At 42.1% G+C, this 27,880-nt stretch overlaps 1 protein-coding gene across 10 annotated transcripts in view; it reads right to left on the bottom strand.

Annotated features, from left to right (window-relative positions):
- Positions 1-27,880, bottom strand: part of si:zfos-588f8.1 — a 60,558-nt gene continuing 32,678 nt past the window's right edge. Inside the window, exons 5-45 of one of the 10 annotated variants that reach the window (XM_061033031.1) lie at positions 23,275-23,369; positions 20,365-20,427; positions 18,824-18,923; positions 18,365-18,465; positions 17,798-17,927; positions 16,577-16,666; positions 16,249-16,365; positions 15,978-16,112; positions 15,476-15,597; positions 15,159-15,300; positions 14,854-15,049; positions 14,422-14,497; positions 13,774-13,866; positions 12,231-12,344; positions 11,462-11,501; positions 11,237-11,359; positions 11,060-11,140; positions 10,238-10,348; positions 9,894-10,019; positions 9,653-9,802; positions 9,379-9,539; positions 8,143-9,276; positions 7,931-8,006; positions 7,640-7,758; positions 6,847-6,965; positions 6,185-6,345; positions 5,983-6,090; positions 5,661-5,831; positions 5,532-5,573; positions 5,306-5,417; positions 5,093-5,166; positions 4,525-4,717; positions 4,303-4,431; positions 3,897-4,002; positions 3,574-3,705; positions 3,346-3,469; positions 3,076-3,126; positions 2,295-2,410; positions 2,053-2,192; positions 1,878-1,977; positions 1,427-1,563 (exon numbers count right to left, since the gene is read on the bottom strand). In XM_061033031.1, coding sequence (XP_060889014.1) covers positions 1,886-1,977; positions 2,053-2,192; positions 2,295-2,410; positions 3,076-3,126; positions 3,346-3,469; positions 3,574-3,705; positions 3,897-4,002; positions 4,303-4,431; positions 4,525-4,717; positions 5,093-5,166; positions 5,306-5,417; positions 5,532-5,573; positions 5,661-5,831; positions 5,983-6,090; positions 6,185-6,345; positions 6,847-6,965; positions 7,640-7,758; positions 7,931-8,006; positions 8,143-9,276; positions 9,379-9,539; positions 9,653-9,802; positions 9,894-10,019; positions 10,238-10,348; positions 11,060-11,140; positions 11,237-11,359; positions 11,462-11,501; positions 12,231-12,344; positions 13,774-13,866; positions 14,422-14,497; positions 14,854-15,049; positions 15,159-15,300; positions 15,476-15,597; positions 15,978-16,112; positions 16,249-16,365; positions 16,577-16,666; positions 17,798-17,927; positions 18,365-18,465; positions 18,824-18,923; positions 20,365-20,427; positions 23,275-23,369 — 5,565 coding nt within the window. In that variant the 3' untranslated portion in view covers positions 1,427-1,563; positions 1,878-1,885. Of the gene's footprint in view, positions 1,564-1,877; positions 1,978-2,040; positions 2,193-2,294; positions 2,411-3,075; positions 3,127-3,345; positions 3,470-3,573; positions 3,706-3,896; positions 4,003-4,302; positions 4,432-4,524; positions 4,718-5,092; positions 5,167-5,305; positions 5,418-5,531; positions 5,574-5,660; positions 5,832-5,982; positions 6,091-6,184; positions 6,346-6,846; positions 6,966-7,639; positions 7,759-7,930; positions 8,007-8,142; positions 9,277-9,378; positions 9,540-9,652; positions 9,803-9,893; positions 10,020-10,237; positions 10,349-11,059; positions 11,141-11,236; positions 11,360-11,461; positions 11,502-12,230; positions 12,345-13,773; positions 13,867-14,421; positions 14,498-14,853; positions 15,050-15,158; positions 15,301-15,475; positions 15,598-15,977; positions 16,113-16,248; positions 16,366-16,576; positions 16,667-17,797; positions 17,928-18,364; positions 18,466-18,823; positions 18,924-20,364; positions 20,428-23,274; positions 23,370-27,880 lie in introns of all 10 variants that reach the window. The other 9 variants (XM_061033036.1, XR_009667109.1, XM_061032986.1 and 6 more) reach the window with 9 other exon arrangements.

The raw sequence follows: 27,880 nt of genomic DNA, 5'->3' as shown, positions 1-27,880 counted from the left end.
CTCCACCTGATCAAAACACACAGAAGCGCATGTTACAAGCATCACCTTCTGTATTATCAAGTTAATACTAATAACCATTACAGTTCACGTCATTCAGTCCAAACCATATACTCTCTGTTTACACGTTACACATCAGAACATTGTCCTCATAATAACCCAGACAAACTAGCAAACATCATTCATCAGCAGTCAGAGAGGAACATTAGTATTACATTTCATACAAAGTAGGCTAAAGCTGTGCTCCAGCAGAACCGGCTCATTCTGGGACTGGTAACTCTCAATGACAGGTGCAATACAGCTGAGTGGAGCCAAGTCTGTTATAGAAAAAAAAAAGGTGAGGTGGGTTCATGGATTTCAGTTTGTTCGAGACATCGTGGCACGGCTGTTGCTGGGTTTGTGTTTTTGATGTTTCTGAAGAAAAAGTGGCATGTGCTGCTCCCATTTCCCTTTACTCTGTGAGGAAATGTTTCCTATCTGGGGCCCGTCATGCAGCAGGTGAAAGATTAAGTCGTAGAGAAGTTGTCGTCCTTTGCAGCTGTTGTGATGACGCACCTACACAACAGTCACAATGTGCTTGTCGAGGTCCTGGTTTCAAAAATGTCTTGAACACAGAAGTCCGAGACAAATGTGTCCTCTGTTTTTCCCCAAATAACCCTTCGTCTCCTCTGCGAGCACTGTTCATAACATTACATGAGAAATGAACATTTTACATGTACTGTACATTAACCAAGGCACTAGCTAACTTTTCAGGGAGCAGGTTTTGCTCATTACGAGGAAAAAGTCATGAAAAATGCAGCTGGAAACCTGCACTATTTAACAGGAGGAGAAAGAAACATAAAGGCTGGTTGGTCATTATGAGGCTACAAAAAACATGACTCTGTCTCACCTGGATTACTTTACGTTAACCATGATATATTAAAATTTAAGAAAAAGTGCTGGGCAAAATTTTGTCCAGTTATTTTGACAGTCAGAGAGGACAACATGACTTCAGACGCATCGTTTGTGTTTTCCCTGGTCAGGCATCATCGTCCATGTAAGGTATGTCTGGGTCAGAAAAACGTCTCTGGCCCTGTGGGGCCTGTGTGCCGTGATGCTGGTGCTGAGGAGCAGGTGTTACATTAGCGATGGAGGCCGAGGAGGAGGAAGTGGATGGAGGGCAGGAGGAAAAATGCAACAACAGGTCACTCTTCATGCTGTCGATGTACAGGGACTGGGTGCTGTCTTTGCGGCGACCCGGCTGCTCTCTCCTTCTGACCGAGTACTGTGATGTTCGACTTCCAGGAGAGTGAGCCGGACTCGAGGATGAGGACTGGGAGAGGATACCGGGGGGGAGTTTAACTGTGTCTGGGATGATGGGGTTGCGGCGTTGCAGTGGGTGCCTGATGGAGGCGTTGGAGGATTCTGAGGTTAAAGAGGTGCAGCTGATCAAAGAAGAGGTGGAGCTACTAGGGGTGAGGTTCGGCAGAGACACACGTCCACCGAGGACTTTCTGGCGCTGGGACAGGTCTGGTGGTTTGGGTGGACAAGCCGGCCTTAATCTTCTCCTCTGGGAGCCAGCTCTTCCTGGAAGAGAGGGAAGAAAGAGGAATCTTTTTCTCAGACATGTTTCCCTCAAAGCTTGTCATTCATTGCACACAATCCAAGAGAGGGTGAAGACCAATGGAAGATCATGCAACCATGTTATCTACACAACTTCTGCTCAGTGAGGCACAACTAGTTTAACGTTTGATCAGAAGATTTCATGCCAATTCTTCAATGATGTAATTTGGATAAAATGTCAGCATGCTTTTGTTACACACATGCATAGGTGTGCAGATATATCCACACAAACAGACACACACAAAAAAACAAACAAACACGGTTGCTGTTCCTCCGACCTGCTTTGTTACAGAGCAGACGTCACCGCCCCCATCACCATCACTGGTCCAGACCTGCACCACAAAACACAGGAAGGGCCAAACCCAGCGGCCCCGTGGTCTGGTCAGAAACCCACAGGTGAGTGAGAGAAAAAGGTAGAAGGAAAGAGAAGAGGAACTGTACCTCAATACTGACCTTCAGACTCCGAGCAGTGCACAGACGCACGCTGCTGCTCATCCAGAAGACTCTCGGAGCTCAGTGAGGCCTCGGAGTCCAAGTTCTCCTGATCTGAGCCGGGCTGCTCCATCTCTGGTAGTCTGCAGGCCAGATCCTCTCTGCAGGGAGACGCATGAAAAGGACGTTTAGAGACTCGAGAGAGAGATGGAAAGGATGCTACATTGAGGCGAATAGACAGAAAATACTGAAAGAATACTTACTTCTCCTGTTTGATGGACTTGATTCGCTCAACCAAGTTCTTCTCAGCCTCTGTGTCGGAGTCCAGAGGCTCGTTCTCAGGGACCACACTGAGATCTGAACTGACCTTCTCATGCACCTGCGGAAAAGAAACCCATCACACACTGACTGAACAAAATTTCCCCGTAAAAAACGTCCACTATTTAAACCAAATCTGAAACTGGATCCAGATTTTGTTAGTAAGGAAAGAAGAGGAGGCCTGATGGAGCCTGTGGCATTCATGCATCTGCACATCATTCCTGCAGCCCCGTCTGAAAGATGCAACACTGCTCTCCAAAATAAAAATCTACAGCAATACAAAAAGTGTCTACTAAAAAAATGAATTAACAGTTTCAAAAGAGTACTGGTGCTAAGGGGTGTGCAAATGCAAACAGTTCCTTTTGTGTCGTGATAAAAGTTAAAAAGACACATCACCACAATCCAGACACATCAGAGACAAAAAAAAAAAAAAAAGCACGATATCCGATCGACTTCCACTAAAACAACTACAGGATTATGACAACACCGACCCAGAACCATCTTGTCCTCTCATCAAGAGAACATGAATAACAGCACTACAACATGCAAACTACTACCAGTTAGTGATGACGAGTAAAAGGGATTATGCGAAGGATAAAAAAAACAAACAAAAAATCAGGCAGAGCCCCACCCACATCTAACATGCCATGCACAGCAGTTCTACATGGCACTCTATTACACAATACAACTAGAACTACTGTACTAGGAGGACTCGATGATACATACCACCACTCCTTTGTAAGGAGCTGAGCACCTGAGAGGTAAGTGCCAGAAGTGCTAAAGAAAAGAAGGAAGATCGTCCATGTTACCCACGTAACCTGAGAACAGGTACTGACACTGTCGCAACTGAATCATTCAATTAATGAAAACTCCTAAATCCTTCTTGAAGTACAATACTAAAAAGCTTTATTAACAAATGGACTTGTAGAGGATCAAACGTCATCCAGGTGTAAGGCTGAGCAAAAAAGATCTCCAGACTGGAGTCTGCTGTCTCACCGTGTTCTGCCTCTTGAGTTTGAGCTGGTTTACTGCCAGAGCCTCGGCGTACTCCAGCTGCTCGATCTCTTCCATCTTCTCATTGTAGCGTCTGATCTGCTCATTGATGATCATCTCTACACACCTGAGAGGAGAGCAGCACTTGTAACATACAACTTAGAAAGCACTACTAATAAAAGATACATTGATATAATATTTTGTTCATTTTGCCTGTTCTGGCATTCTTACGTTGTCGTTTTGGCAACATCCTTCATGCTGAGCAGCGGGTCAGCGTTATCAGGGCAGCGCAGGATACACGGGGCAAACACTATGGCCAACGAGTTCGGCGACATACGATTGTGAGCCTCCTCTTTACACACCCTGCAAGACATTTATTAGTTACCATGAATTCTAGCTGCACTTACATTTAACAGAAGTTACTACTTTACTACTGAGATAACCGGAATATGTTTGTGACAAAAGACAAACAAATAATCTAGTGAGTGAAATATGTGGGCAACATGGCCCAGAAAGATTCATGTCATGATCACATCCAAATACAGATATCTCACCTGACAAGGTGGAAGACAAGTCTTTCCAATGTGTTAAAGTTTGCTGGAGGAAGCTCTTCCAGCCCTTTGTATACAGTATGAAGCTGCTCTTGCTTTTCTGGCAGTTCTATGTAAAGAACAAAGAATACAATACATGAAGCCCCGTAGCCAACAATGATCCCTAATAATTCATTCGTGCAACATATTTTATAAAAAAAAATGCTTTGGTTTATTTTTTTAAATCAAGAATTATTCATATTTTCCATTTTACATGTCAAATTATGATTTTCATTAACGATAAGTGTTGAATTAAAAAATACTGTCAACAATCCAGCAAAAACTTCATTGTAAAAAAGAAAAGAAAAAGGTCAGCACACTGGTATTATATTGTAAAATGCTGCCCCCTGGTGGGGAATGTCCTCCTCACCCACTGCATGAAGGAAGTCACTGTAATGTGTGAAGGTCATGAGTGGGTCTGGCAGCTCCCTCAGCCACTGTTTCACCAGGCCAGTGACTGTGTGGATGGGATAGTCCTCGAGGCAGACCAGGTGGGGGTCTAAACAAATCAACAGAGCAATAAAACCAATGCCATGACAGAGGTTTGGCATAATGCATTGAATGTGTAAATATCAAAAAGAAGCTTTCTAACCAGTCTCCAGTCGCTGGTGCAGCTCTTTGATGCGGTTGGCAGAGCCAGACTTGCGGTAGATGCCCTCAGTGTAGAGGCCCTGCATTTCAACATGCTCCAGCATCATCTCAAGCACCATCGGTACGGGGTTCTTATCACTCACCAGGTTACTCACACGCACCCCAAAGTGCTGACCACCAGAGTCATCGTCGCTCTGTGGATTCAGGCAGATAGTAGCTGTCAGTTAGAAGTCTACTATGATCTATCTGCCACATGTGGCAACGCAATAAACATAAAGAATCAATGCCCTTTATAACAAACACAAGACTAATGGTAATTACTATTAGTAAAAACAAACTAATTCCCACGCTTCTTTACAGCTACTTAAACAGTTTGGCTTTTGTTTTACAAGCCTGCTCTCTCAGTCAACCTTTGAATACAGACAGACTTCAAGTTGCATGCTTCACACTTCAAAAACAAGGCTGAGTGTAAAAGAACAGAGAATAGCTTAAAGTAGGACAGATCCTCTCCTATAAATCATGAGCATGTCATGGATCAAGGTCTGTTACTTCTAAATATAAACACCTACCTTTTTGGCACAGAAGGTTGTGCAGTCAGTGACTATTTTGCAGAGGCACTTCTTGTGGCACACCATCTTACAATCTGAACGATTGGAAACAGAATAATGAATTAGTTCAAAATGTATTTCTTTATGATTTATTCTGATTAATGCATGTTTTATATTTAGCACACAAATAAAAAATATCAAAGAGCAGAAGACTGTGCTGGAGTGTAAACTCACAGCTGCACATGTAGGCCTTCTCCATGCCCCAGATGTAAGAGCTGCACTGGTCACATGACTGCATAATGTTGACCTGATAGTTAACAAAAATATGATCCAGAGGGCTCTCCATCTAAGAAGACAGACAGTCAGGCAATTATTCAAATATCATTCATTTCAATTAATTATTAAAAAAAGAAAAAAGAAACAGATAGCATTGATGAAAATGACAGCTTTGCACACTTACACTTTTATCTTTTTTTCTTCTTTTCTTTCTAGCTTTGGCAGGCTGACAAACACAAAGAGGGCATAAGTCTGTGTATAACACTTTAAAAACACATTTGTACAAACTAGAGTGCATGATAAGGATTCTCACCTTTGCAGGCTCAGCCTCCTCCTTCTTCATCTCTCCCCTGATGAAGCCATCCAGCACCGACTGGAACAGGTTGACCACAAGTTGGACTTCTCCTTTCTGCTTTTCACCTGCCAGGTGGATCACTTTGGTCTGGTAGCTCGTCATCAGACCTTTGTAGCCAGTGGTGGGTTTCTGGTCAAGATCAGAGGAAAGGAGAGAAATTGAGGAGGAGGAAAGGATGCTGACGAAGAACTTTGAGTCTCGAGTGATGTGTGTGTGTGTGTGTGTGTGTGTGTGTGTGTGTGTGTGTGTGTGTGTGTGTGTGTGAAGCACACGGACTCACTGGGAGAGAATACATGGCTTTGATATTCTCTCTGAACTGCATAGTGGCAGTTACAAAGATGGCCTCCGTCGCCGACAGCGACTTCCCCCTGGAGCGGAAATCATTCACCTAAGACAGGACGTGAACAGAAATAATTTGTGAGCACAGAATAATGGATAAAATGACTTTGAGTAGTTAAACCATCCAGTCGCCTTTCATTCACCTGGTTGCCAAGAAACTCGTCGAGGAGCCGCAGCTCGTTTGCGTTGGTGATTTCACGATCCAGTGATGCGTTCCACTGCTCAGAGACCCGTGTGGCACGACTTATCTTAATGGTGGGGTTGCGGCCCAAACCTTTACCAGTTCGCTCGCCAGACGTTGGGGCTGAAATGGAGAGAGAATGCGCTAAAGCTTACCATCATAAAGTGGAAGAAAAGGAGAATGAGTGATACTTCTATCATTTTGTGAACTATATGTAAACCTCTAACAAGGAATGTAGAGTGTTAATAAGTCCCACTGAGGAAACAAAAGATAAGATTAAAGTTACTCTCATAGCACTCAGTGTGATCCTGCACAGGTTACTATTTTCTCAGAAAGCACACAGCAGGATCAGCCTGAGAATATTAAAGATAGGACACCTGGGTTTTCTTTGCCTTTCTCACTACAGAGAAAGTGGACTCTGTAACCGCAATATCTGAGGTCAACATCTGAGGTTTCTGTTAGACCAAAAAAAAAAACCTATCTCTATACACTTTACAGTTGTAGATAGATCCATTCACAACCAAATTACAGAAATGAAGTTAATGTAGCTGATCCAGTCAATCCTAAACGTTTTCTGAAACTTGAAAAAGACCGACTGAAAAGCCCCGTGTTTGCTCTATTTACCTTCCCCTCCAGTTGATCTCTCGCTGAGACTTGAGGCAAACGTCGTTTCTCCGTTGTCTGGAGTCTGGGCCTCCCTGTGTGGTCGTTTCTTTAAAATTTTGCTGAAGAAACCACCTGACCTGCAGGGCACAGAAACACACAACGTTCTGAGGAATATTCACAAATCTTGTTGAGCAAAACAGTTGAGGGACTCCCTGTACAGCTCATGTCTTCATACAGTACTTTTTTTTTTTTTTTACATTTAAGCTACATCTAACTACTTATTCATTACTAACAGAGTTTTATTTTTAGTTCTTAATAACATGCCTCTTGGTAATTCACTGGATTGTCTCTTGGCAATAGACAAAACACATAACTTACTCAGTAGTCCAAACCATACCATCAAAAGTGAATTATCAAGAATGAGGTTTTTAATAGTCGAATATTCAAGCTTTTGGCCAAGAACAAGGCTTCTGTCAGATTAAACTCTTGCCCAGTGACTGAGCCTAAGAGTTCATCTGCAACATATAAATCCAGCTGGTAAGAGGAATTTCTGAACGTGCAAAACCACACAAGAAGCTGAGCACAGTTTGATTACACAAGGCAAAGAGTTTTCCTATAAACAGTCTGATTCAAAGAGACATTGTAATGGGTAAAGATTGAACTGAGGATGATTTATTGTGATACAGCTTTCCTTTGAATCTTAGCATATACCAGAATGTATCCTGTCATATCCTTTTCTAACATGTATGTAACTGTTGATGTTATTCTGCAATCCATCACATGACTGCTCATCTGAAGGCCAGAGCCGTACCTGTCTGGTGTGGATGGGATGGAGTGTGCAGAGTCCGGGTGAGAAGAGCCTTCGTGGTGTTTCCTTCTGAAGGAGCCTCCCTTGGAGCCGTCACTGTGGCTGTCTGACGGGGAAATCAACTGCAAGACGGAAACACATTTCACATAGATCAAGCACATGTGACATGGGCATAACAGCTAAACCACACACCATTTAGGACAGAGTTTTGCAATGTAAAAATGTCAATCATTGAGACTCTAAAATAAGCAGGTTTCTATTAGAACAATTAGAACAGTAACAAATGTAAAGTACCTCTCTGGCCGAAATAGCACCAGCTCCTTCAGAACCCGGAGACAAACTGTCAAATGATAAGGAGGCTGTTTCGCTCCTGCAGAAGAATGGACAAGAAAAGACAGTGTTTTAGCACTGAAGGTTTTCCTAACCTCATTGACATTTTGTTGAGAAGATGTTTTATAGCTCATATTATTAAACAAATCTAAGATATGTCAGAGAATAAGACATACAGAGGTTGTTTTTTCCTCCTATCCTCCCTGTTTTGAGGAGCGGTAAGGCTGATGCTGTCAGATATTTCTCCATCACTCCTCCTTCCCTTCCACTTCTCGGGCTTCTCCTTAATCGCCCCAGGACGACGATGCAGGTTGACAGCTCCAGCACCTTCGCCTAAACCGTTTCTTTCAGGCACGGGGTCGGAGAGCTGCAGGGATAATGTAGACGGACGAACAGGAGCAGGAGAGGCTTTTGTCTCCTTCTTCCCTCCTTTGTCCTCCTTCATCTTCCAGGCCACAAATGTGTACTGGTCCAGCTCCTTGCTATCTGCCCGCTCTTTGAGCTTGGAGGCCTCCTGGCTTTTGCTTTTGGTCTGGGAGGTTTGATCCTTGGTGCTTGCTGAAGAGGAGGAGGCCCGTTCGGTTTCTCTCTGATTGTGCTCGAGCCCTCTTCGTCTCCTCTGCTCTCTCTTCTCCTGACTCCTGGATGAATTGCCCCTGTGGACAGACGGAGGCTGTGTCCCCTTTTGTTCAGCATTGAGAGGTGTGGAGGTATCGCTCTGAGGCCTGTCGTCAGGCGATGTGAGTTTAAGTGCGTCAGAGGTGTCGCTATCAGAGGCAAGAGCTTGTTGTGAAGCTGACTGTTCTAGTGTTTCGTCCCTCAAATCCTCATCTTCCTCTTTTTCATCCAGCTGAGGTCCAGCCTCAGCCAGGGTACCGTTTGTCTCTGCATGTGATTCCTTATCCAGCTCTTCCGTCTTACCCTGTTCCTCCTCTGTGTTTGAGCTAGTATTAACCTCTCTGTCGTCCTCTATCTCCTGGACAGGGACGTTTTCATCCAGCATCTCCTCTGTGACCAGCTCGATATCGGGATCCTCTCGGGTTTGTGGCTCACTCCCAGGTTTTTCCTCCGCTTCCTCTCTCTTTTCCAAAGCCTCCTGCGCTTTCCTGGTGGCCTCCTCTTCCTCTGCTTGTCTCCTGGCTTCCTCCTCCTCCTCTTCGGCCTTTCTTCTAGCTTCCTCCTCCATCCTCCTCCTTTCCTCCTCCTCCTCTACTTTTCTTCTGGCCTCCTCCTCTTCTTCCCTTCTCCTTCTTTCCTCTTCTTCTGCCCTCATTTGAGCTTCTATTTTCTCCTCACGCATGGACTGGCACCTGCAATACATAAACATAAATATGAGAGCTGATCAATATTTTGAAAATGTATTTACAGCATTGCATGTCATCTTCAGACTTGGTCTAGACAGAACGTTTTACCTTCTGCGTGCTGAGTGTCCTCTGACCAGGGCTTGTATTTTGGTGACACCCTGTCTTTGGAGCTTGTACTCTGTTCTCTGTCTGTGTCCTCTCCACAAAGCCTGGATCAGAGTGGCTGCCCATCGCCTTTTCTCTTCTTTGCAGTACCTGCGCCAAGAACGCTGAGCAGGAGGACAGGGAACAGGACAGGACATGACAGTATTAAACTACTAAATATAAAACACAACCAACACAAAGAAATCACTGTCATCACAGTACCAAAACAATTCTTTACCTGAATCAAGATGGCTGCTTGTCTCATATCCAGGAAATCCTTTCTCTGCAGGTGAGCTCTGAACCAGCGCTGAAGGTAAATGATCTTGCGCATCACATCCTTGTGCAGCGTGTCCTGCAGCTGCTGCCGCTCCAGCTCCTTCAAGAACACCTGAATGAAGAAAAGACACCACAATTTAAAGTGAAAGAACATATCAGGTGGTCAAGATCAAAGATTTATACTCATGAGTTCAGATGCTGACCTTTGTTTTGCCAATCTGGAACGTGGTGGGGTCCAGGCCCATCTTTGTATCGAGCAGTGCTGAGATGTCCTCTTTAGAGGCAGCTGCATTTTTTGGCAGCAAAACCCTGAACTGCTCAATGAACTCCTGAAGGGACAATGACGACAACAACGATTAAAAATGAGCAGACTTCTGAAGAAATTACTTATGTGGTAGAGAGAAGTTGACAAAAACCGTTCTCACTTTTGTTTGGAGAAATGTTTCATGCCAGGCATTGGGCCTCTTTTAACATCAAAATATTAAACTTTAAGTGCCCGGTGTGACATATTGGTGTGGAATTAGCATGTGTAGTAAGTTAATAGTACCTGGAATGTGTACTTGGCTCCATAGCCTGACCTCCTGATGCGAACAGTTTCCAGCATTCCTGTGTATCTCAGCTGCTGAACAACCAGAGCCTCATCCAGGTACATCTCCTTCTGCTCATACCCAAGGACACAATCATTCAAAATGCAATCTCAGCATTATTATGTCCTAAATTATTTAGCAGCATTTTAATTTTGTCTCAATGTTCACACATAAATTCACTAACAGGATCTCAAAAATAAAAACCATGCAATGTGGTCCCCTGGGAGTATTTTTTCATCCCTGATTGTACGAATGTGAGGTTGTTTCACCCCTGCAGGCGCGGTATGGGTTATGTGTACAGCAAATGAGGTTTTAAAGGATTGCCTTTTTGATCTGGTTGATCTGACAACAACTGCCTGAAAATATTTGATCAGTTCTCTTTTTTTAAATTTGTGTGTTGGGATAGTGCTCTATCGATCTTCTTTGCTCTAAATGTACACGCATAAGGTAATTTTTTTTTGTTGATCCTCATTAAATCTAGCAAGTGCACTCATTGTAAATATATATTTTTAAACCAATGAAAATAAGTTCAATAAAAATCACACAAGATTTAAAATAAGTTCAGAAATGATTGCATTTTATCCTGTTTAACAAAACCCAGTTCTTATCATGCAACAGAGCAAAGAGGAAAGTTTAAGAGGCACATCTGAAACAATATGTTATGATGTTAGATACATACATAGACCAAATATTTATTTCTCTTCTTTGAAGTTCAATTCAAGATTTATGAAATAATATATCCAAATAATCTTATGACATGACTAAAAATACAGGCGGCGTACCTTCTGAGCGTTAGAGCGAATACAACGAATGAAATAAGGCTCGGCTCTGTTCAGAGTCTCCAGGAGTTTTGTGAGGGATGTCTGTAGAAAAAAAAAGGGAAGGGGTTCGTTGAATTTTCAGGGTTACTTGCTATATGGTGTGTTCTGGTTTCTACAGTATCAGGGCAGCAATGTTACCTGGAACTGGGCACTTATGCTTGGAGGCTTCTTCTTTTTGTGCAGGTGGAGCAGAGACTTGGTGGTGCGATCATGCAGAGTCAGGCTCACAATGAACTTCAGAGAACGGGAATCCAGCAAACTCTGCACAGCAGTGACACAGTAAATGAATGTTCTGCTTGCACTCATTACGACTGTAAAGAAAATACTTTAGTCCAGTTAACCTGTGTGGTTACTCGGGTTTACCTTGGGGATGACCTGCCTCTGTTTGGTGTTCTTGTTTTTCCTGTGAAAAGGTGAGAAAGAAGCAGGTTAAGTTTAAGGGACTGCAGCTTTAATGACCTGAGGCGCAAGGATGGAGCAAGTAGTTGATGGAGCGTGTGAGGCCGGGGTTAGTACAGACGGCTGACTCCTTCATGCGCTGTCAAACAGTGACAAAACAAAGGGTTGAACCTGGAAGACAGGATGAATGACAGGTTCGACAGATTTGGACAGATTAGGCATAATTGAGTGAGATGGTTAGGATTGCAGAGAGGAGGAGGAGGATGGTGTTTTCCATAGAAGTATGGATATGTAACTATAATATCCCAGCAGAGACTCACAATACTCAGACAAACATGCTCTTTTGCTTATCTCCACTACATGTGGAGCCCTATTCATGTCACATCTCTCTCCGACTGCAGAGGTCTAACATGCTGCATGGCCACTGTGACAATTTAAAAAAAAAATGCTCCTAGAGATTTCTCATGCCAGCAAAGTCACCTAATGAGGTTCATGCAGCAGGTCATTTTTCTGCCTTCAAGAATAAAAAGATCATGTCAATAAATTGAGCAAAATGATTAAGTTCTGTTGATGAAACAGAGTTGTGTTTGACAAGAAAAAGTGGCCTTAAATATAATTTTATGAGCTGAATATGGTTTATTGATGTAGACTATATTAGGAGTATGTTGTGCCTGAGCCAACTATTCTAGACTGATCTGGAGAGGAGCTGATGCCGGTCTGTCTGCAGACTCACTGAAGGACGTGTCGAGGGAAGCTGAGGCGACCCCAGGACTGCAGCAGCTTGCGAGGGTCCTCACCATCCAGCTGCAAGTTCTTAATGGAGCTGATGATTTCTGCATGCATGTCTCTGATCACACCGCAGACACACACCCAGTGCGGTGAGTGAGAGAGAAGGGAAGTAAGAGGAGCCATTGGAGGGAGGGGGGTTGGTTGGTTGGAAAGAAACAACAAAAGGAGGAAGAGAAAGAAAGAAAAAAAAACATAAAGTTTCTTTAATGGAACACCAATGTTAGGACACCTTAGAAGAAAATAAACCACCACAGTTATTCAGGACAAAATCACACACAAACATACACGCACCACAACATGGCTGGGGGCTGATATCAAGAGGAAGTTCATGCTCTGCGCATCCTTGAAGAATAACATAAAAAATGTATTCTTCCACCATTCATGATTATGTATACCAAAACCACATGACACATTACACCACCCAACCATGCTACCATGGCCTATTTCGAAACAGAAAATCACACACACACAAAAAGAGATTTGGGGTCGTATTCACACCAAACTCCTTGCCGCTGTGACAGAAACATGCAGAGCTGAGCTGACGATCAGTGCAGTTGGCTGTCTGTTTCCATGCTGGGGTTTTGTGGCTGTAAAGTGTTACTGGTGAGGCTGTTGGATTTATAGTCCTTTTGTCTGGACTGGTGATACACTGCACACAAAGTCTGGTGAGGTTAATATGATAATGTTGGTATGTCCCGGGTCTAGTCCATGCATTTTCCTTTTCTATACTTACCATGAAAACTGAGGTCAGGCAGGGAAGGAATGGGCAACACATGAAACAAATGACTCACTGTGAATCTGACAACTACACCTCTGTGTTTGTAGATCTGATACTGGCTGGAGGATTTAATTCTTATAAAATGCTAGGAGGTTGAATTCAGTTCAGACCCCTGCTTGTAAAAAAAATAACCCTGATATTATAGACCCAAAAGTAGGAGGTATAAGGTCAAAGTTCAGATGGCCCAACAACTCAAATATATTTATCATGGCTTGTTTCCACTTAGAGAAAGCTCTTTCAATTCTTTTGGTCTATTTGACTTGGGGCCTCTATTGCTGTAAGAATACATGTGTGTTTCCAAAGCTCAACAGCTGATGTAAGTACCTCGGCCGGCTAATCACAGTAGGCCAGAACAAACACCTTCCTGTGCTCTATAGAAAGAATAATAAATGTGAGAATGGTGAGCGATTACCACAGCTACATAAAAAGATGTGGATTACAGTGAGGTAAAGCAAGGTAAAGGGCAACTCTTTTTCACTGTGTTTTATTCTTGTACTGAACTTCCTCTGCTGCTTTTATTTTCAAGAAGCAGACTTTGAAACACTTGACAAGCTGGAGCTTTTTGATTAAACTACTGGTATATTTAGATTCTATTTTAATCAAGCAAACTCAAAAAACGGAGCAAACCCATATCTATTACCCGAAAAAAAAAAACACATTTCCTTCCTGCTTGGCCTCATGTCTTCATTCCTTTCTCCTGTTCACTTACTTCTTACTCTCATAGCTAGCAAAGATGTCTTCAAAGACCTCTAGAGGGCGCTCTTCTGAGTGATCAAAGTAGAAATCGAGCATAGACGCTCGTCTGTGGAGGGGAGAGGGAGAGGAGAGAACCGCACACAGAGGCGTCACCAAGAGGTGGAGAGGATATGGGTGGATGAGATGAGGTGGAAGAGGATTCATTTCTGTCAAAAAGCTCAGATTTTTGTCATTATTTGAGGATTCAGATCAGATGAGTATCTCAACTGAACAGAGTTTAGGTGACTGTCACTCTCCTTCCTCATCTCATCCAGCACCACAAGATAAAAGTGGAGGTCCACAGTTCACCAACCATTTCAAACATTCCTTCACTTCAACAAGGAGCCTAAACAAGACATATGTTGCTCTGCAGTTTACGAGTGGAGGACATGTTGCAGCTTATGAAGGCTGATTAATATAACGCTCCTTCTTAAACAGTTCAGTCCGTGTTTCATGAAAGATTAGAAACATAGTTAAAAACAGAGTAAAAGGAAAGAGTCTGCCTTCACGTCCACTGGTCCTATGGCAGTGAGATTCTGGAAGTAAGACAGTTAGAAAACCAAAGACAATCCAATGAGACATGTTTGATAAGTGTTAAATGAAAGGATGTGCAATGACTTACTTATACATTCTGTCCACTGGAGCATTGGATCGCTGAAGCTCTCCTAAAGGAGTTCTTGAAATCGGACGGACAACACCTAAAACATAAACAGCATGAGTACGCAATTATTACGTGTTGAAGTGTTTTTCATTCATACCGTACGTGAGCTTTCTAGTACAAAAGATCAAAGTCACATGACTGCAGCAGTTTTTGTTGTTTTGCCTTTTGTATTAACTTTATTGATTCTTGTTAATCCACATTAACTGAAGCCTATGTCGATGGGCTGAGAGCTCAAAAATGGTCTGGAGGAGGATTGAGATCTGGACAGAAAATTACGGTAGTGTCAGCCCACCATCAAATACAAACAAGGATGCTAAGTAAGACTAAGAATTTTTATATCAAACGTGATTTTACCTCGGACATGATTACATCATTATTTCACTGATAATTTACCTGACGTCTTTGCAGCCCAGGTACGGCCGGAATCATTAAAAGCAGCAATTCCTCTGATGGTGGCGCGCAGGATGCCCCATCGAAACATGGCCACTGGGTCCATACCAATGAGCTGGCGCACAAATGCACGGTCGCTGCTCCGCAGCAACGCCACGATGTCTGGACGCATGTGGTCTGTGTTCTTCTCCCGAAAATCCTGTCAAGGTCAAATATATAGACAACTTTACACATTGCATCAGCAGGTCATATTAAAGAGTAAATAAATAAATGAATACAATCCCTTTTCTTTATTTGTCCGTCCTTACCTTGATTTGATATTTTACTTTCCCAGCAAAGTGTCGAATGACAAAGGCAGGCTCCATGACCGGTGTGGGGACAAAGTACATGTTGCCCTGGTGCTGCTGCTTGAATTTGGCTAATAATGTTTCATCTGTCGCATGGGGAAAGCTGAAGTACAGACACAGAGGGAGAAAGCAAGAGGAGAGGAGGATTAATACAAAGAGGAGAGGAAAATATTATATGTGACAGAATAATAGACAGCTTCCAACAGTCAACCTCATTCATACTGACACCGACACAACAAGAATGAAACAAAGTGTGGATTCTGTTTAGCTGTTCTTACTTGCTCTCCTCATCCAACAGGTAGAGCAGACCCGTTGGTTTCTTGCTGATGAGGTGGATGCAGCCCACGTTGTCGGTGTAGTCGATGTTGTGCCAGGTGATTCCCTCTGCTTGGTACTCCTCCTAAACATCCAGATGTCATCAGTTTTCCAATTTCACTATATCCTACAGAATATATATCATTTTCTTTACATGGGGCGCCTGATCTGCCAACTGAGAACCAAAGAAGAATCCAATGAACCTCGTTTTTTTTTTTACTGCTGTCTTCACTCAGTACTCTGAAGGATAAGATAAACTAACCAAGTCTCATGCAGCGTGTTTTCCATTTAAAATGAGGGAATGCTGGGATGACTCATGGTTTAAGAAGTCACTACTATAAACACGGAGCAGAGCAGAGAGTTGGAAGTTTGAATCAAAGAAGAGAACATCTTTTAACCATGTCTTGTTCAGTGTCCTGTAAGAAGGTTTTTGGGGTCAGGTTCAAGTGAAACAAGAACACTGACCTGCTCCAGATTGAAGATGTGATGGTTGAAATAATATTGCAGCTGCTCATTTGCATAGTTGATGCAGAACTGCTCGAAGCTGTTGGTCTCAAAGTCCTCAAAGCCAAAAATGTCCAAAACACCGATGGACAAGCACTGGAAAACAAGAGTACAGACAACAAAATAATGTGTGTTTAGGAGCAGGAAGGGGCATCCCTAATAAAAGAATACTTCTATTTCTATTTGGAAAGCATTTCATGATGTGTTATATATGTGAGTGCATTCATCTCACTGGAACATGTTCCTCCATATCTTTCTTGTTAAGCAGAGCGTGATTGATGCGCAACACGATCCAGTCAAACAAGGCGCTGTACAGAGATTTGGCCATGGAGTCTCTGGCAGTGATAGCCTGAAGGGTAGAAAGAGGGGAATGTGCATACTGTTAAAAAAAAAAAACTGTCCAAAGTCCAAAAGTCCAACTGATGAGTGCAAAACAATTGAAAACTCTGAGAGGACGACGTGAATTATTGTAGGTTTGATGTCGACAAAGAATTAGGAAAGAAAAGAAAAAAGCACTGGACTGTACTTTTGTAATGACAGGTTGAGAGGTAATGTCTTACCTCTGAGTGGCTGTAGGGGAGAATCAGCTTGTCATTGACTGTCACTGTTTTCCTCTTTGTCAGAGCCTCAACCAGCAGTTCCTCTTTAACCTAAAAAAAACAACCCACATAGGTTACTAGACAGGCTGCATAAAATCTGAAGTCGAAATGAATAAATTTTGAGACCTTTATTCAAAACCCTCTTCATATATCTTAAGACCCCACTGCATCTTCGATTTCTAACCGTTAGAATTAGTGACACAGTTCTGTGTTTTGTACTGATTGTAAGATAACAGTACAACTGAACAGTCTTAGTTTGTGATCACTTCTTATCATTGCGGCATAAATACGATTTTTGGGTGGGAACAAAGCAACAGAAAATTAGGTGAGTAATAAACCCAATGCAAAGTTTATTTAGAAAAAAAACGTAATTATAAAGAGTTTAAACTCTGAAAAACTAAGACTGCTCAATTTGAGATTTTGAACATCAGTATTCTTAGCACCAAATTACTTTTTTAAATTTAAGAGATAAACAGAGGTAAGGTTGCCATGAGCAGAGGATGACAGTCTGTATGTGTTGATATAAACAGTGGCGCCTTCAGGATTTAATTTCATAGTATGCACAAGAACCATTCAAGTGCATGTTGACACTGGCCTTAAAAAATACCATCAGCTAACTATTGGGAACAATGTACTGTAGTGTAATTATATACCATTAAAGCTATTTCAGAGAAACATGAAGTAAAAGTCATTTTGAGCTTGAATCTAGCCTGCCACATGTTTAGTTTGACAGAGTCATTTCCCCTTTTGAACTCATCAGAATTTAATAAAATGTCAGCTGGAGAAGGTAGTGCAGGCCTCACCCATGGCTCCGACTCATTCTCCTCTAATCACTTCTCAGAAAACGTGCATCTACCCATCACACACACACACACAAACACAGTTAACTTGCTAGCTACAGGCGCGGCGGAGCTTTGTGAGGAGGCATTGACAGGTCAGAGGGCCAGAACAAAAATCTGATCTGACGAGGTTCCCTCAGAATCAGAATAATTAAAACTGAACAAAAAAACCTAACTCAGAAATAAATAAGCCTAAAATCTCTTAATTGATTATATAAATTGAGAACAAGCTATCAGCTATCTATCTTTGCTAAGGTTTGAATACTTTTGAAGACCCCGTGGTCAACTCCTGACTTGTTCATCTCATAAGGAGTCCCTCAAAAGCACAGGACATGTGTGTCACCTTTAGCAGGTCAGAGAGTGTGGCCAGGACCTCTGGTGGTCCCACATCCAACCCCTCATCTCTGCCTGTTGACTTTCTCCTGTAGGTCACGTTGCCCAGATACAAGATGGCAGAAAGCACAGAGAAGATCCTGTAACACAGTCGCAAAAATAGAATGAATTAAATGCGGCAATAAAAAAAGCTTTATGCAATGGTAGGCTTAACGCAAATACAAGAAAAGTGCTACATAAGCTGTTGTATAAACGTATCATTCGTTTATGTTAACAATTACAACCCTGAATAGCAGCATTGTTTTCACTGCATCTGCATGCTGTCTCTAATAAACTGCCGTATTAGCCCATTTGAAAAATTTGCCCATTGTGATGTTTGTGCTCTTAAAAGTCTCTTTATTGTTATTTATATGTTGGTAATGTGACCCAGTGCTCAGAGCAAAATACTCTGCAGTAAGGGCTGAGAGGAAAAATGCTTCAGGATGGACTTTTAACACAATCCCCTGAACGTGTCGGGAAAGGCACTGTGGATCTTCGCTCCACACACTATGCTAAAAATGCACACAGATGCACTTACTGTTTCTTGGTGGCGGGGAGGAAGCCAACCATCTCCATTGCCTGCTGCAGCCTTTCAAAATCATGGCGCAGGTCTTCCTCATCTTCAATCTTAAAGTTTTGCTACAAGAAGAGAAAAGCAGTTAGTGGTGATTCAAGATGACGAGAAAAAGGACGCAAATTGGACATGCATGTAGGTGAGGAACAGAGGTTGAAAAAAAAAATGGGAGAAGAGAGGGGGGGGGGGGAGAGCAAGAAAGAGAACAAAGCCAGCTTCATTAATATGCAGGACACACGTGAGCAGTAAGCTGGGAGTGTATACAGCAGCTTATTCAGAGGCCTGACAGTCTGGATGAATGCAGAGTCCACCCACAAAGAGTAACAGTGTTACCTTAAAGGTCACACACAAGAAGCTGTTTGTGTCAAATGGAAAACACTTGAAACTGCTGGATTTGACGGAGACATCAAAGAGGTAATGTACCTGCTTGAGGTAGAAGTATTCTTCAGGTGGCAACAACTTGAACTCCTTCCTCTCCTCCTCTGAAGCTCCCAACAACAGGTAGTAAAACACGTGGTAGTTCCTGTTACAAAGTCAAAAAAGATTGTTCTTTGAGCCCACACTAAAAACACACTGTACCCACAGCAGGTTATTACTTTGACACAACTTTATCAAAAATGCTCTCCAGTGGGATGATTTATTCCCATGTGTACATATCATGTGTTTGTTTTAGTATCTGGTGAGCTGTCATCAGCGCATAGGAGCTCCATATTTATGATCACAAATAGACAGAGTTTTAATAATAAACCAAAAGTCAACAAATTGTAAAAAATATCATAGAAAGGAGGCAATTATGGGAGCTCAATGATGTTATTATCAGTTTTCCACTCCTGCTATCAGTGGTCAGGTAGGCAGAATGAGGTGAGCTTCATGAGTTTCCACACTTGACACTAAGAAACAATGACATCATACAGCAGACTCACTCCCTGACTAGACAGACATGATGCACCGTCAACAGCAACTGTGGGCCGAGTTATTAACGGTACGCCGTGCAGGCTGTTATTAGCCTGAAGGTTACAAAGGCCAATCGAAAGCCACGACACTGTCGAAAACGATACAGGAAAACGAACAGGAAATGTGAATGAGTAATGCTCTTCGTGTACGTGCAATTTGAATCTGTTGGTATCTCAAATGGTAAGAGTGTTTTTTAAAAAAAGCCTTTCTTTGACAAAAGCAGCTCATTAGTTACCATGTCATGGCTAACGCTTTGTTGTCACTAGTCAATAGGCAAACTATTCATCATAAAGTCAGTTTTTGTGATAATTTCATTGATGTAACAGTTTAAACTCGGGTCAAAAAACATGACTCATCCTTAAGTGATATATGTCTAACTGAAACAAAATGACAGTAGAAGATTTGCTCAGTCTCCTTTACATCTGACTGTTATCTCAAAGCCTAGAATTACTGTTTGTATATTAGTCACTCGGGTAGCTACAGACTGGTAGTCTAGCTGGGGGTGAATGTTACAGTGAGTAACAAATGCTTGTTTGATGGGAAGGAGGTGACAAAGTGTGCCTGGCTGTCACTCTCAGAACTGACACATGGGAACAGTTTTTCTTCTTCTGATGTTAGTATAGTAACAGTTACCTTACACAAACACGAGTCACTGAGAGTCACATTCAAATGAGGAAACTCAACTGTGTTAGTCTGGTCTATCAGTGTCTATCTATCATGTAGGACACACAGCTAATTCTAGTATTAACATATGTGCATAATGAACCATTGAGTTGGATGATATCTGAGTCTACAGAGTGTGAATATGAGAATAGGTGTGTGTGTGTGTGTGTGTGTGTGTGTGTGCTTGTGGATGAGTGAGTGTTTAGGCAGAGGGATATCTAAAGTCAAAGACTGAAGCCCTCAGTTGAACTTCATATCCAACCATCAGAGGATCCTCATGTTTGTACAGAGGGCCCCATGACGGTCAGTGGGGTCAAAGGGTCACGACCCCTCCTTTCCCTGCTCACCTCTCGTTCTTCTCTCTGGAGACCAGACGAGACTTCTCCAGGAGATACTTCTCCACCACAGCCCTTTAAGTCAGAGAGGGGGGTTAGGGGTGGGGGGTGGAAGAGGACAAGAAAAAAAGGGGAAGAAGAAAAACAAAGAGGATGAATCACTTAACACTAAAGGTCACTCAGCCCTCAACTCTGTTTGTGTGTGCGCATGTGGTAATATGTTAAAGTGGGCTGGTACTACAAAATGAGGGGAGGAGCAGGAGGGGAAGTGAGGGCAGATGGTAGGAACAATCACAGAATTAAAAAAGCATTAAAATCTGGACAGAAGGATCATAGCACATTTCACATGCCCACATAGCAACACACCTGAAACACATGAAAACATGGGAGCAGAGCATACATGTAGCCTGGCAGAGGAGAGTAGAAGGCTGTATCAGGAGTAGAGGGATGCTTTCAAACCACTGCAGTCATGAGTTATGCACTTTTAAAAGCAGTGGTATTTACCCAATGCAACGGCCCAAGGCTATAAAGCAGTCCAAATCAGATTTTATAAGTCAGAGCTGTTTTCTAAAGCCAGGCAAAAACAACACTGACGCCAGTCTTCATGACACACTAAGAATAGAGCTCTGCTGTGAAAAGCACAGCTGTGTCAGTCTGCTCAAAGTAGAGTCACAACTAAAGACAGATACTGTTCAAAGTTCAAACATTCAATGTATAGATCTGCTGGTTCCCTTTTCACTTTGCATTACAACGTCAAAGCTAATTCAAATAAATAATAGGGTAGAATTCTGGTAGGTGTTTTGACCACATTACATACACAAATACTATTTGACTTTAACTTAAACAAGGAAAATATTTTAGGCAAAGTTAAATATGTATATGTTTAAAAAATCCTCTCTGGAGCTTTAAAATCCAGTCACAATGTTTAGAGCATTTTTTTAAACAGGTTATTAAACAAACTGACATTAATAAAGATGCCTCTTTAGGAACCAAAACGGCAATAAATTTCATAAGCAACAACATTAAGAAATTGGATATAATAATTGTTTATGCCTGTTACTACTGCCAGAAGAAGTTAGTTACAGCACGCAGTAAAAACTGTGAATGATACCGTTGCCTGTTAAAAGACAGCAGGATCAGAGTGTCCTCAAAAAATAATACTTAAACATGTACAGGACAAGATCAGCAAAGAGATTAGATGTACTGCTTTATCCACAGGGGTTGACAAATTACGTGCAAAAAGAAAGTTCCTCACAGGAGCTTTAAGGCGTTAACTGTTCCAAAGGTTTTAAAACTAAAATATTAACACAAAAACAGGCCATGTGAGCCTTCCTTAAATCTGCAATTGAAAAACGTCAGAACTCCTTGTTATGTGTCACATAAAGATGTATCAGATGATTATTTATTATGTATTGTTAAATAGCAAATAATGCATTCATCTTAAGGACTATCACTTGATACAATATGTGAATGTCATGGCTTAAATAAAAGTGGGACTGGGTTTCATATGGGCAGATCTAATGCAGAACGGTATAGCCTACATGTCTAAAGCAATGTCTGTTCCAAAAAGGTTCAAAGGAGTCGTATATCGTTCAACGTTCACCAGAGGGAAGAAAGAGAACACTCACAACAAATGAAATCAGAAACATAAAACAGGTTCGTGTTCAGACATATTTCATTAACACTCCACCTCCTTTTAACAACTTTTCTGAAGTGTGTGTTCCTTTTCATTATTCTGCTCTCTCACTCAGATCCAAGTGAGGAAAGGTAAGCAGGACAGAGACCCACAGAGGGGGAGAGAGAGAGAGAGACAGAGAGAGAGAGAGAGAGAGAGAGAGAGAGACAGAGAGACAGAGAGAGAGAGACAGAGAGAGAGAGAGAGAGAGAGACAGATAGAGAGCGAGACAGAGAGAGAGCGAGACAGAGAGAGAGAGAGAGAGAGACATAGAGACACACAGAGAGAGAGAGAGAGAGAGTCCTGACAGTTAGTCAGTCTGCTCAGTAGAGAGCAGAACAGCAGCCTTCCCTTTGTTAATCTCTTCTATTGACTTGCTGCCACTGGAGACGCAGAGATAGACAGGCTGCCTTTGTTGGGACGACAGGCCAGAGCAGTGATGGTACTCAGAGTCCAGTTTTTTTAACGTTGTGAAGCTACACTGGACATAGGGTGATAAAAACTCTGCTACCTGGTTGACATTATTCATTGTAAAAAAGCATTTCCTCCTCTAAGTGGGTTTACTTCATGTTGCAGAAAAGCAGCAGCCCACTGAAGTTAACTCTCCTGATTGGATTACAAACCCTTCTCGGAGTAAGCAATTCAATAAAGCATGATGAGACCTGGTGCCATGAGGGGATAATTAGGTTGGGGGGGTGCTCATTTACTGTGGAGCTGTACAGCTGTCGCCACAGGCATTTACATGTTTTAAATACATTTTTTACTCTTATCATTTTGCATCCACTCCGTGATAAGATTTCTCATCCTGTTTTCCTTCAGTATGAATTTTGAACTCTTTGGAGCCCTTCACCTTTAAATCTACCATAACTATAACATAACAGCATCTGTTCCTCTCCTGATGAGGAAATGAGGAAGTGACATGGCTCGCCAGACTTTGATGCAGCTCCTCACCAGAGTCTGACTGCTGAGAAAAGGGAAGGACATGCTGGTGGTTGAAAGTTTCAGTGTACACACACAAACAAACTATGCACACAAGAGGATCCACATGACCAGCCATGAAAGAGTAAAGGGGAAGATATTAGCTTTTTAAGAGGTAGAGAAGCACGATGAACAACGACATAACAAGGATACAGAACACAAAAACAATCCTTGAGATGTCCCCCTTTGGTGTCACAATGCGGATCATAACAACTTAGCCCTCGACTTGACATCGTGTGAGACCATTTGAGACACTGTAAATTACTCACCCTCTTACCACTCCACTCTCCAGGTAATTCACCTGGATGAATTTACCAAAGCGGCTAGAGTTGTTGTTGTGGGCTGTCTTGGCATTTCCAAAGGCCTGACAGAAACAGAAGAAGAAGACAGATATATAGAGTCAATTTCAGTGTATAAAATGAAATAAAAACTGGAGAAAAGAGTGACACCAAATCAAAGAAAATCTTCCCAAGACTGATGAATTTTCAGTGTTTTATTCCCCTCATCAAATGAAGACACTAGGTATCTATACGGAAATTTCAAAGACCATTTAGACAACTATGGATCATTTAAATAGCACCAACCAGTAGCCTCCAAATGTTACAATATATTCTTACTAGTCGTTGATGTCCTAAAACTCAACTCAGGCCCCTGTTAGATCTCAGGCCCACACGTCTGTGGTATCGTATGAAACATTATCTGTGAGCAGCCTCACAAAGCAAACAACAACAATAACAAAACACCATGACAACAAAGACACTCGTGTTTTTAAACAGCAGCTGAGAGTACAGCAGGGGGTAGGAAGGGGATGTGTGAGTGCCTACATGCTTGTGTGTTTTAATATGTCTAGGGACTAATGAGGGTGAGCATCTGCAGCTCGCCGTCCCCTCTTTACCCTCCTCTCACTCTATTCCCATCCATCTCTCTTTTTTTCTTTCCTGCATTGAGACCCTTTTCTACCTCTTGTTCACTCTGTTTATGTCTGTGTGCAACTAAGAGAGGGGGAGAGGGAGAGAGAGAGAAAGGCAGAGAGAGCGAGAGAGAGAGAGGGAAAGAGAGGGAGAGTGCATAGGTCAGTGATGATAAATGAGCTTCAGACAGCCAATCTGTATGGCAGTGTCAAACCCAGAAACAGAAAGGACCTGAGCTTCTCTTAAGTCTTGAGGCTAATGCTAACCAAGCCCCCAGTGCTCTCGGACAGGCTCTCTGTTCATTGCATTGATATGGCCACAGAATGGTGTTATTTTTTTCTTCATGATGCACATGCTCACATGGTAACACAGACACACTCCCCAAAAGGCCACCGCAGGGGAAGTTGACTCAGTGCATGTTAAATAGGAGCCACATTGTATCTCCCAAAGCAGTTCACTCTGAATTTGATACAGTGATGTTAGGGCTGATTAGAGTTAGGGGTGGACACACACACACACACACACACACACACACACACACACACACACACACACACACACACACACACACACACACACACACACACACACACACACACACACACACACACACACACACACACACACACACACACACACACACACACACACACACACACACACACACACACACACACACACACACACACACACACACACACACACACACACACACACACACACACACACACACACACACACACACACACACACACACACACACACACACACACACACACACACACACACACACACACACACACACACACACACACACACACACACACACACACACACACACACACACACACACACACACACACACACACACACACACACACACACACACACACACACACACACACACACACACACACACACACACACACACACACACACACACACACACACACACACACACACACACACACACACACACACACACACACACACACACACACACACACACACACACACACACACACACACACACACACACACACACACACACACACACACACACACACACACACACACACACACACACACACACACACACACACACACACACACACACACACACACACACACACACACACACACACACACACACACACACACACACACACACACACACACACACACACACACACACACACACACACACACACAGGGTCTGATTGAGATTTATAAGGATTAACTGTTGACCAATTTTTAAATTTCTATTGCAAAAGTAGATCTTACAGTCCTTATCCTTTCATGCTAATCTTTATTCTCTTTGTTAACAGTTATGCATCCTTTTCATCGTGCAAAAACATTTCTACCCAAGTTGGGTTTTAAAATAGAATTGAGACCAGAGGGAAGTAAGAGGAAAGAGCGTTTTCTTGTTGATGACGACAAAAGAGAATTCTCATTTGTCTGTTACTCATGACTGCAGTCATCCATTATCAACAGTCCGTCCTTGACACTAAACTTCACCTTCATTATTATTATTATTTAGCATCAATATATATATATATATATACATATATACTGTACATTCTATATATTTTTATTATATTATTATACTAGTCTATATTATATAACATTTCATTATATTACACTATATTGTTCATATTGCACTATATTATATTATATTATACTACATTATATTATATAACTGCACTCTGCATTACTGTGGTACAACACTGCCTCTCTTCTCTGCTCTTTACATTACTTGCTGCTATTTATCATACCAAGTCACTTTAATCACTTGTCACTTTATCTTGTCATTCTCTGCAAATACTGTCTCAATTCTCAATTCCCCCCAGTTAACTTCATCATTCATTTTGTACTTGTATATACCCCCTGTTTTTATTTTTATTTATCTTATCTATTCTGTTTAATGTGTATTTTCGAGCTTTCTTGTCTGTGCTGCTGTAACGCCCGAATTTCCCCTCTGGGGATCAATAAAGTACTATCCTATCCTATCCTAAGACTCCTCCTCACTCATTGGGCTTTCTTTCTTTTGATGTGTGTATTTGTTCCAAAGAAACACACACATCACGCCACACTGCTATTTTTCTATTCAGGTGATCAGTTGTGTGTGCAGATTTTGTAAAAATCTTAAATGTATTTATTTAGGTGTAGCCTGTTTGAATCGCCATATCTTCTGCTCAACGTTTTAAGGGATCATTAAGTGTGTTTTGGCACAGATACTCCAAATTGTCTTACTGTGCCATGCTGCCTACTGAGCAGCCAAGCACTAAACCTTGGGATATCTCTGCAAAGCTCTGGCCACTGTGCCACGGAGGGAATGCTAAACATGTCACAGCATCTTTCGTACTCGAACTTGCCCACGAGCAGACAATCTGATTGGCTGGAAGGCGCAGCAGGTATGGGGAAGTAGGCAGACAGTGTGCCAAACCACGTTTTTCTAATCAGCATTCATACCAAATAGGGGTTTCTCTCTTGGAGTTCTTGGAAGAAAAACAAAGAAGGGAGAGTGAAAAGAAGAGGCACATAAAGCAAGGGGGCTCAGCTACCTGCAGTGTGTGTATATCTGCATTTTGTGGGACGGCTTCCCTGGCAGCCTGGCTGCTCCCCATGTACATTTCCATTTAAACAGAGCCAGACCCACACATCTAAATCTCACATCCCTCTTCATACCCCTCACATACACACATACACCCTTGTCCTTACAAACCAAAGTGGGGGAGTGTCCCAAAATGTGTGCATTTTATGAGTTGTTTGTCTCAACAAGAAGCTGGGGCAGAGCTGAGAAAGCATAAATCATATATGATAAGAGACATTCAGTGTTAGGTTGAGTATATACTTGCACATCCACAAACAAAGCAATCTCTGTGAAGAAGTGGTCTGATGTCGTATGCATGATAAGATGTTTGTAGAAAACAAACAAATATGCTTGTGACTCATAAAGAACTTTATTTGGCCAAATACATACTTCCCCCAAGCACAAAGCTCATGTGAAGTCAGTTTTTTTTTCAGCATTTTTGGCATAACTTTAACTTTCCTGCTAGTAGCAGAAGCCTCAATAGAAAATAAACTTAGTTGTCGGTAAAAACCTACAACTGGTGCTTGGGTACTTGTTATTGCTTGGACACTAAGGCACTGCTGCATTCTGCTTCAGTTAAACGTTTCCACAGACGCTGCCAAGGCTCTGACACTGACACCTCACTACAGTGTGGATACACTCACAAAAGGACCAACCGCCACAAAGACAGTTCCCACATTCTTGCAGGGCAACACAGGCAATAACAACAGTTATATTATTCATGTTCATAGATTCCAATAGGCCTTCACGACATGAGAAAAACAGCAATATGAATCCGTTAATTAATCAAAATCAGAGAGTCAGTATTAGGGTTAAACTACTTTTTTCTGCCTATCTGCTGATCTCCATGTTTTATAGAACACCTGTGTTTGGAATGTCTTTCTTCTAAATCCAAAATAAATAAAATGTTTGTTTATCCACTACTTTGGCACTAATTAATTCGAGAGTAGCTGATAATTAGCTTTCCCTTTATCTGACTGCATCAAAATGCTTGTGTTTATTGTGAATGCTCATACAAAGACGACGGAAAAAAAAGCGATTCATTTCCCAACCCTAAATTCCAATTATAAAATAATTGGTACCTGGCCAAAAAACCCCTATGATGCTCTGTGCCATAATAATAACTGTTTAATGTGGTCCTGAATGTGAAAGATGGTTAATTAAGGACATTATATTTATTGGAAGTGATTGCATGTGTCCATATCTCTACACAGTTCTTCCTCTATTCTTGGCCTGGCTGCTATATCCCCACCACCAACACTTAAATCCCTCCAGCTAGTCCAGCTGAATTGTTAACAAAGAATTGATTATTTGAGGCACAATAAAGGCGTCAATAGCGCTCTAAGGCCCTGCTGCTTTGATTCAATGACT

The sequence above is a fragment of the Labrus mixtus genome, chromosome 3 (genome assembly GCF_963584025.1).
Source record: "Labrus mixtus chromosome 3, fLabMix1.1, whole genome shotgun sequence".
Taxonomy (NCBI): domain Eukaryota; kingdom Metazoa; phylum Chordata; class Actinopteri; order Labriformes; family Labridae; genus Labrus; species Labrus mixtus.
Note: the sequence above shows the minus strand (reverse complement) of the source record. Positions and strands in the feature narration are given on the sequence as shown.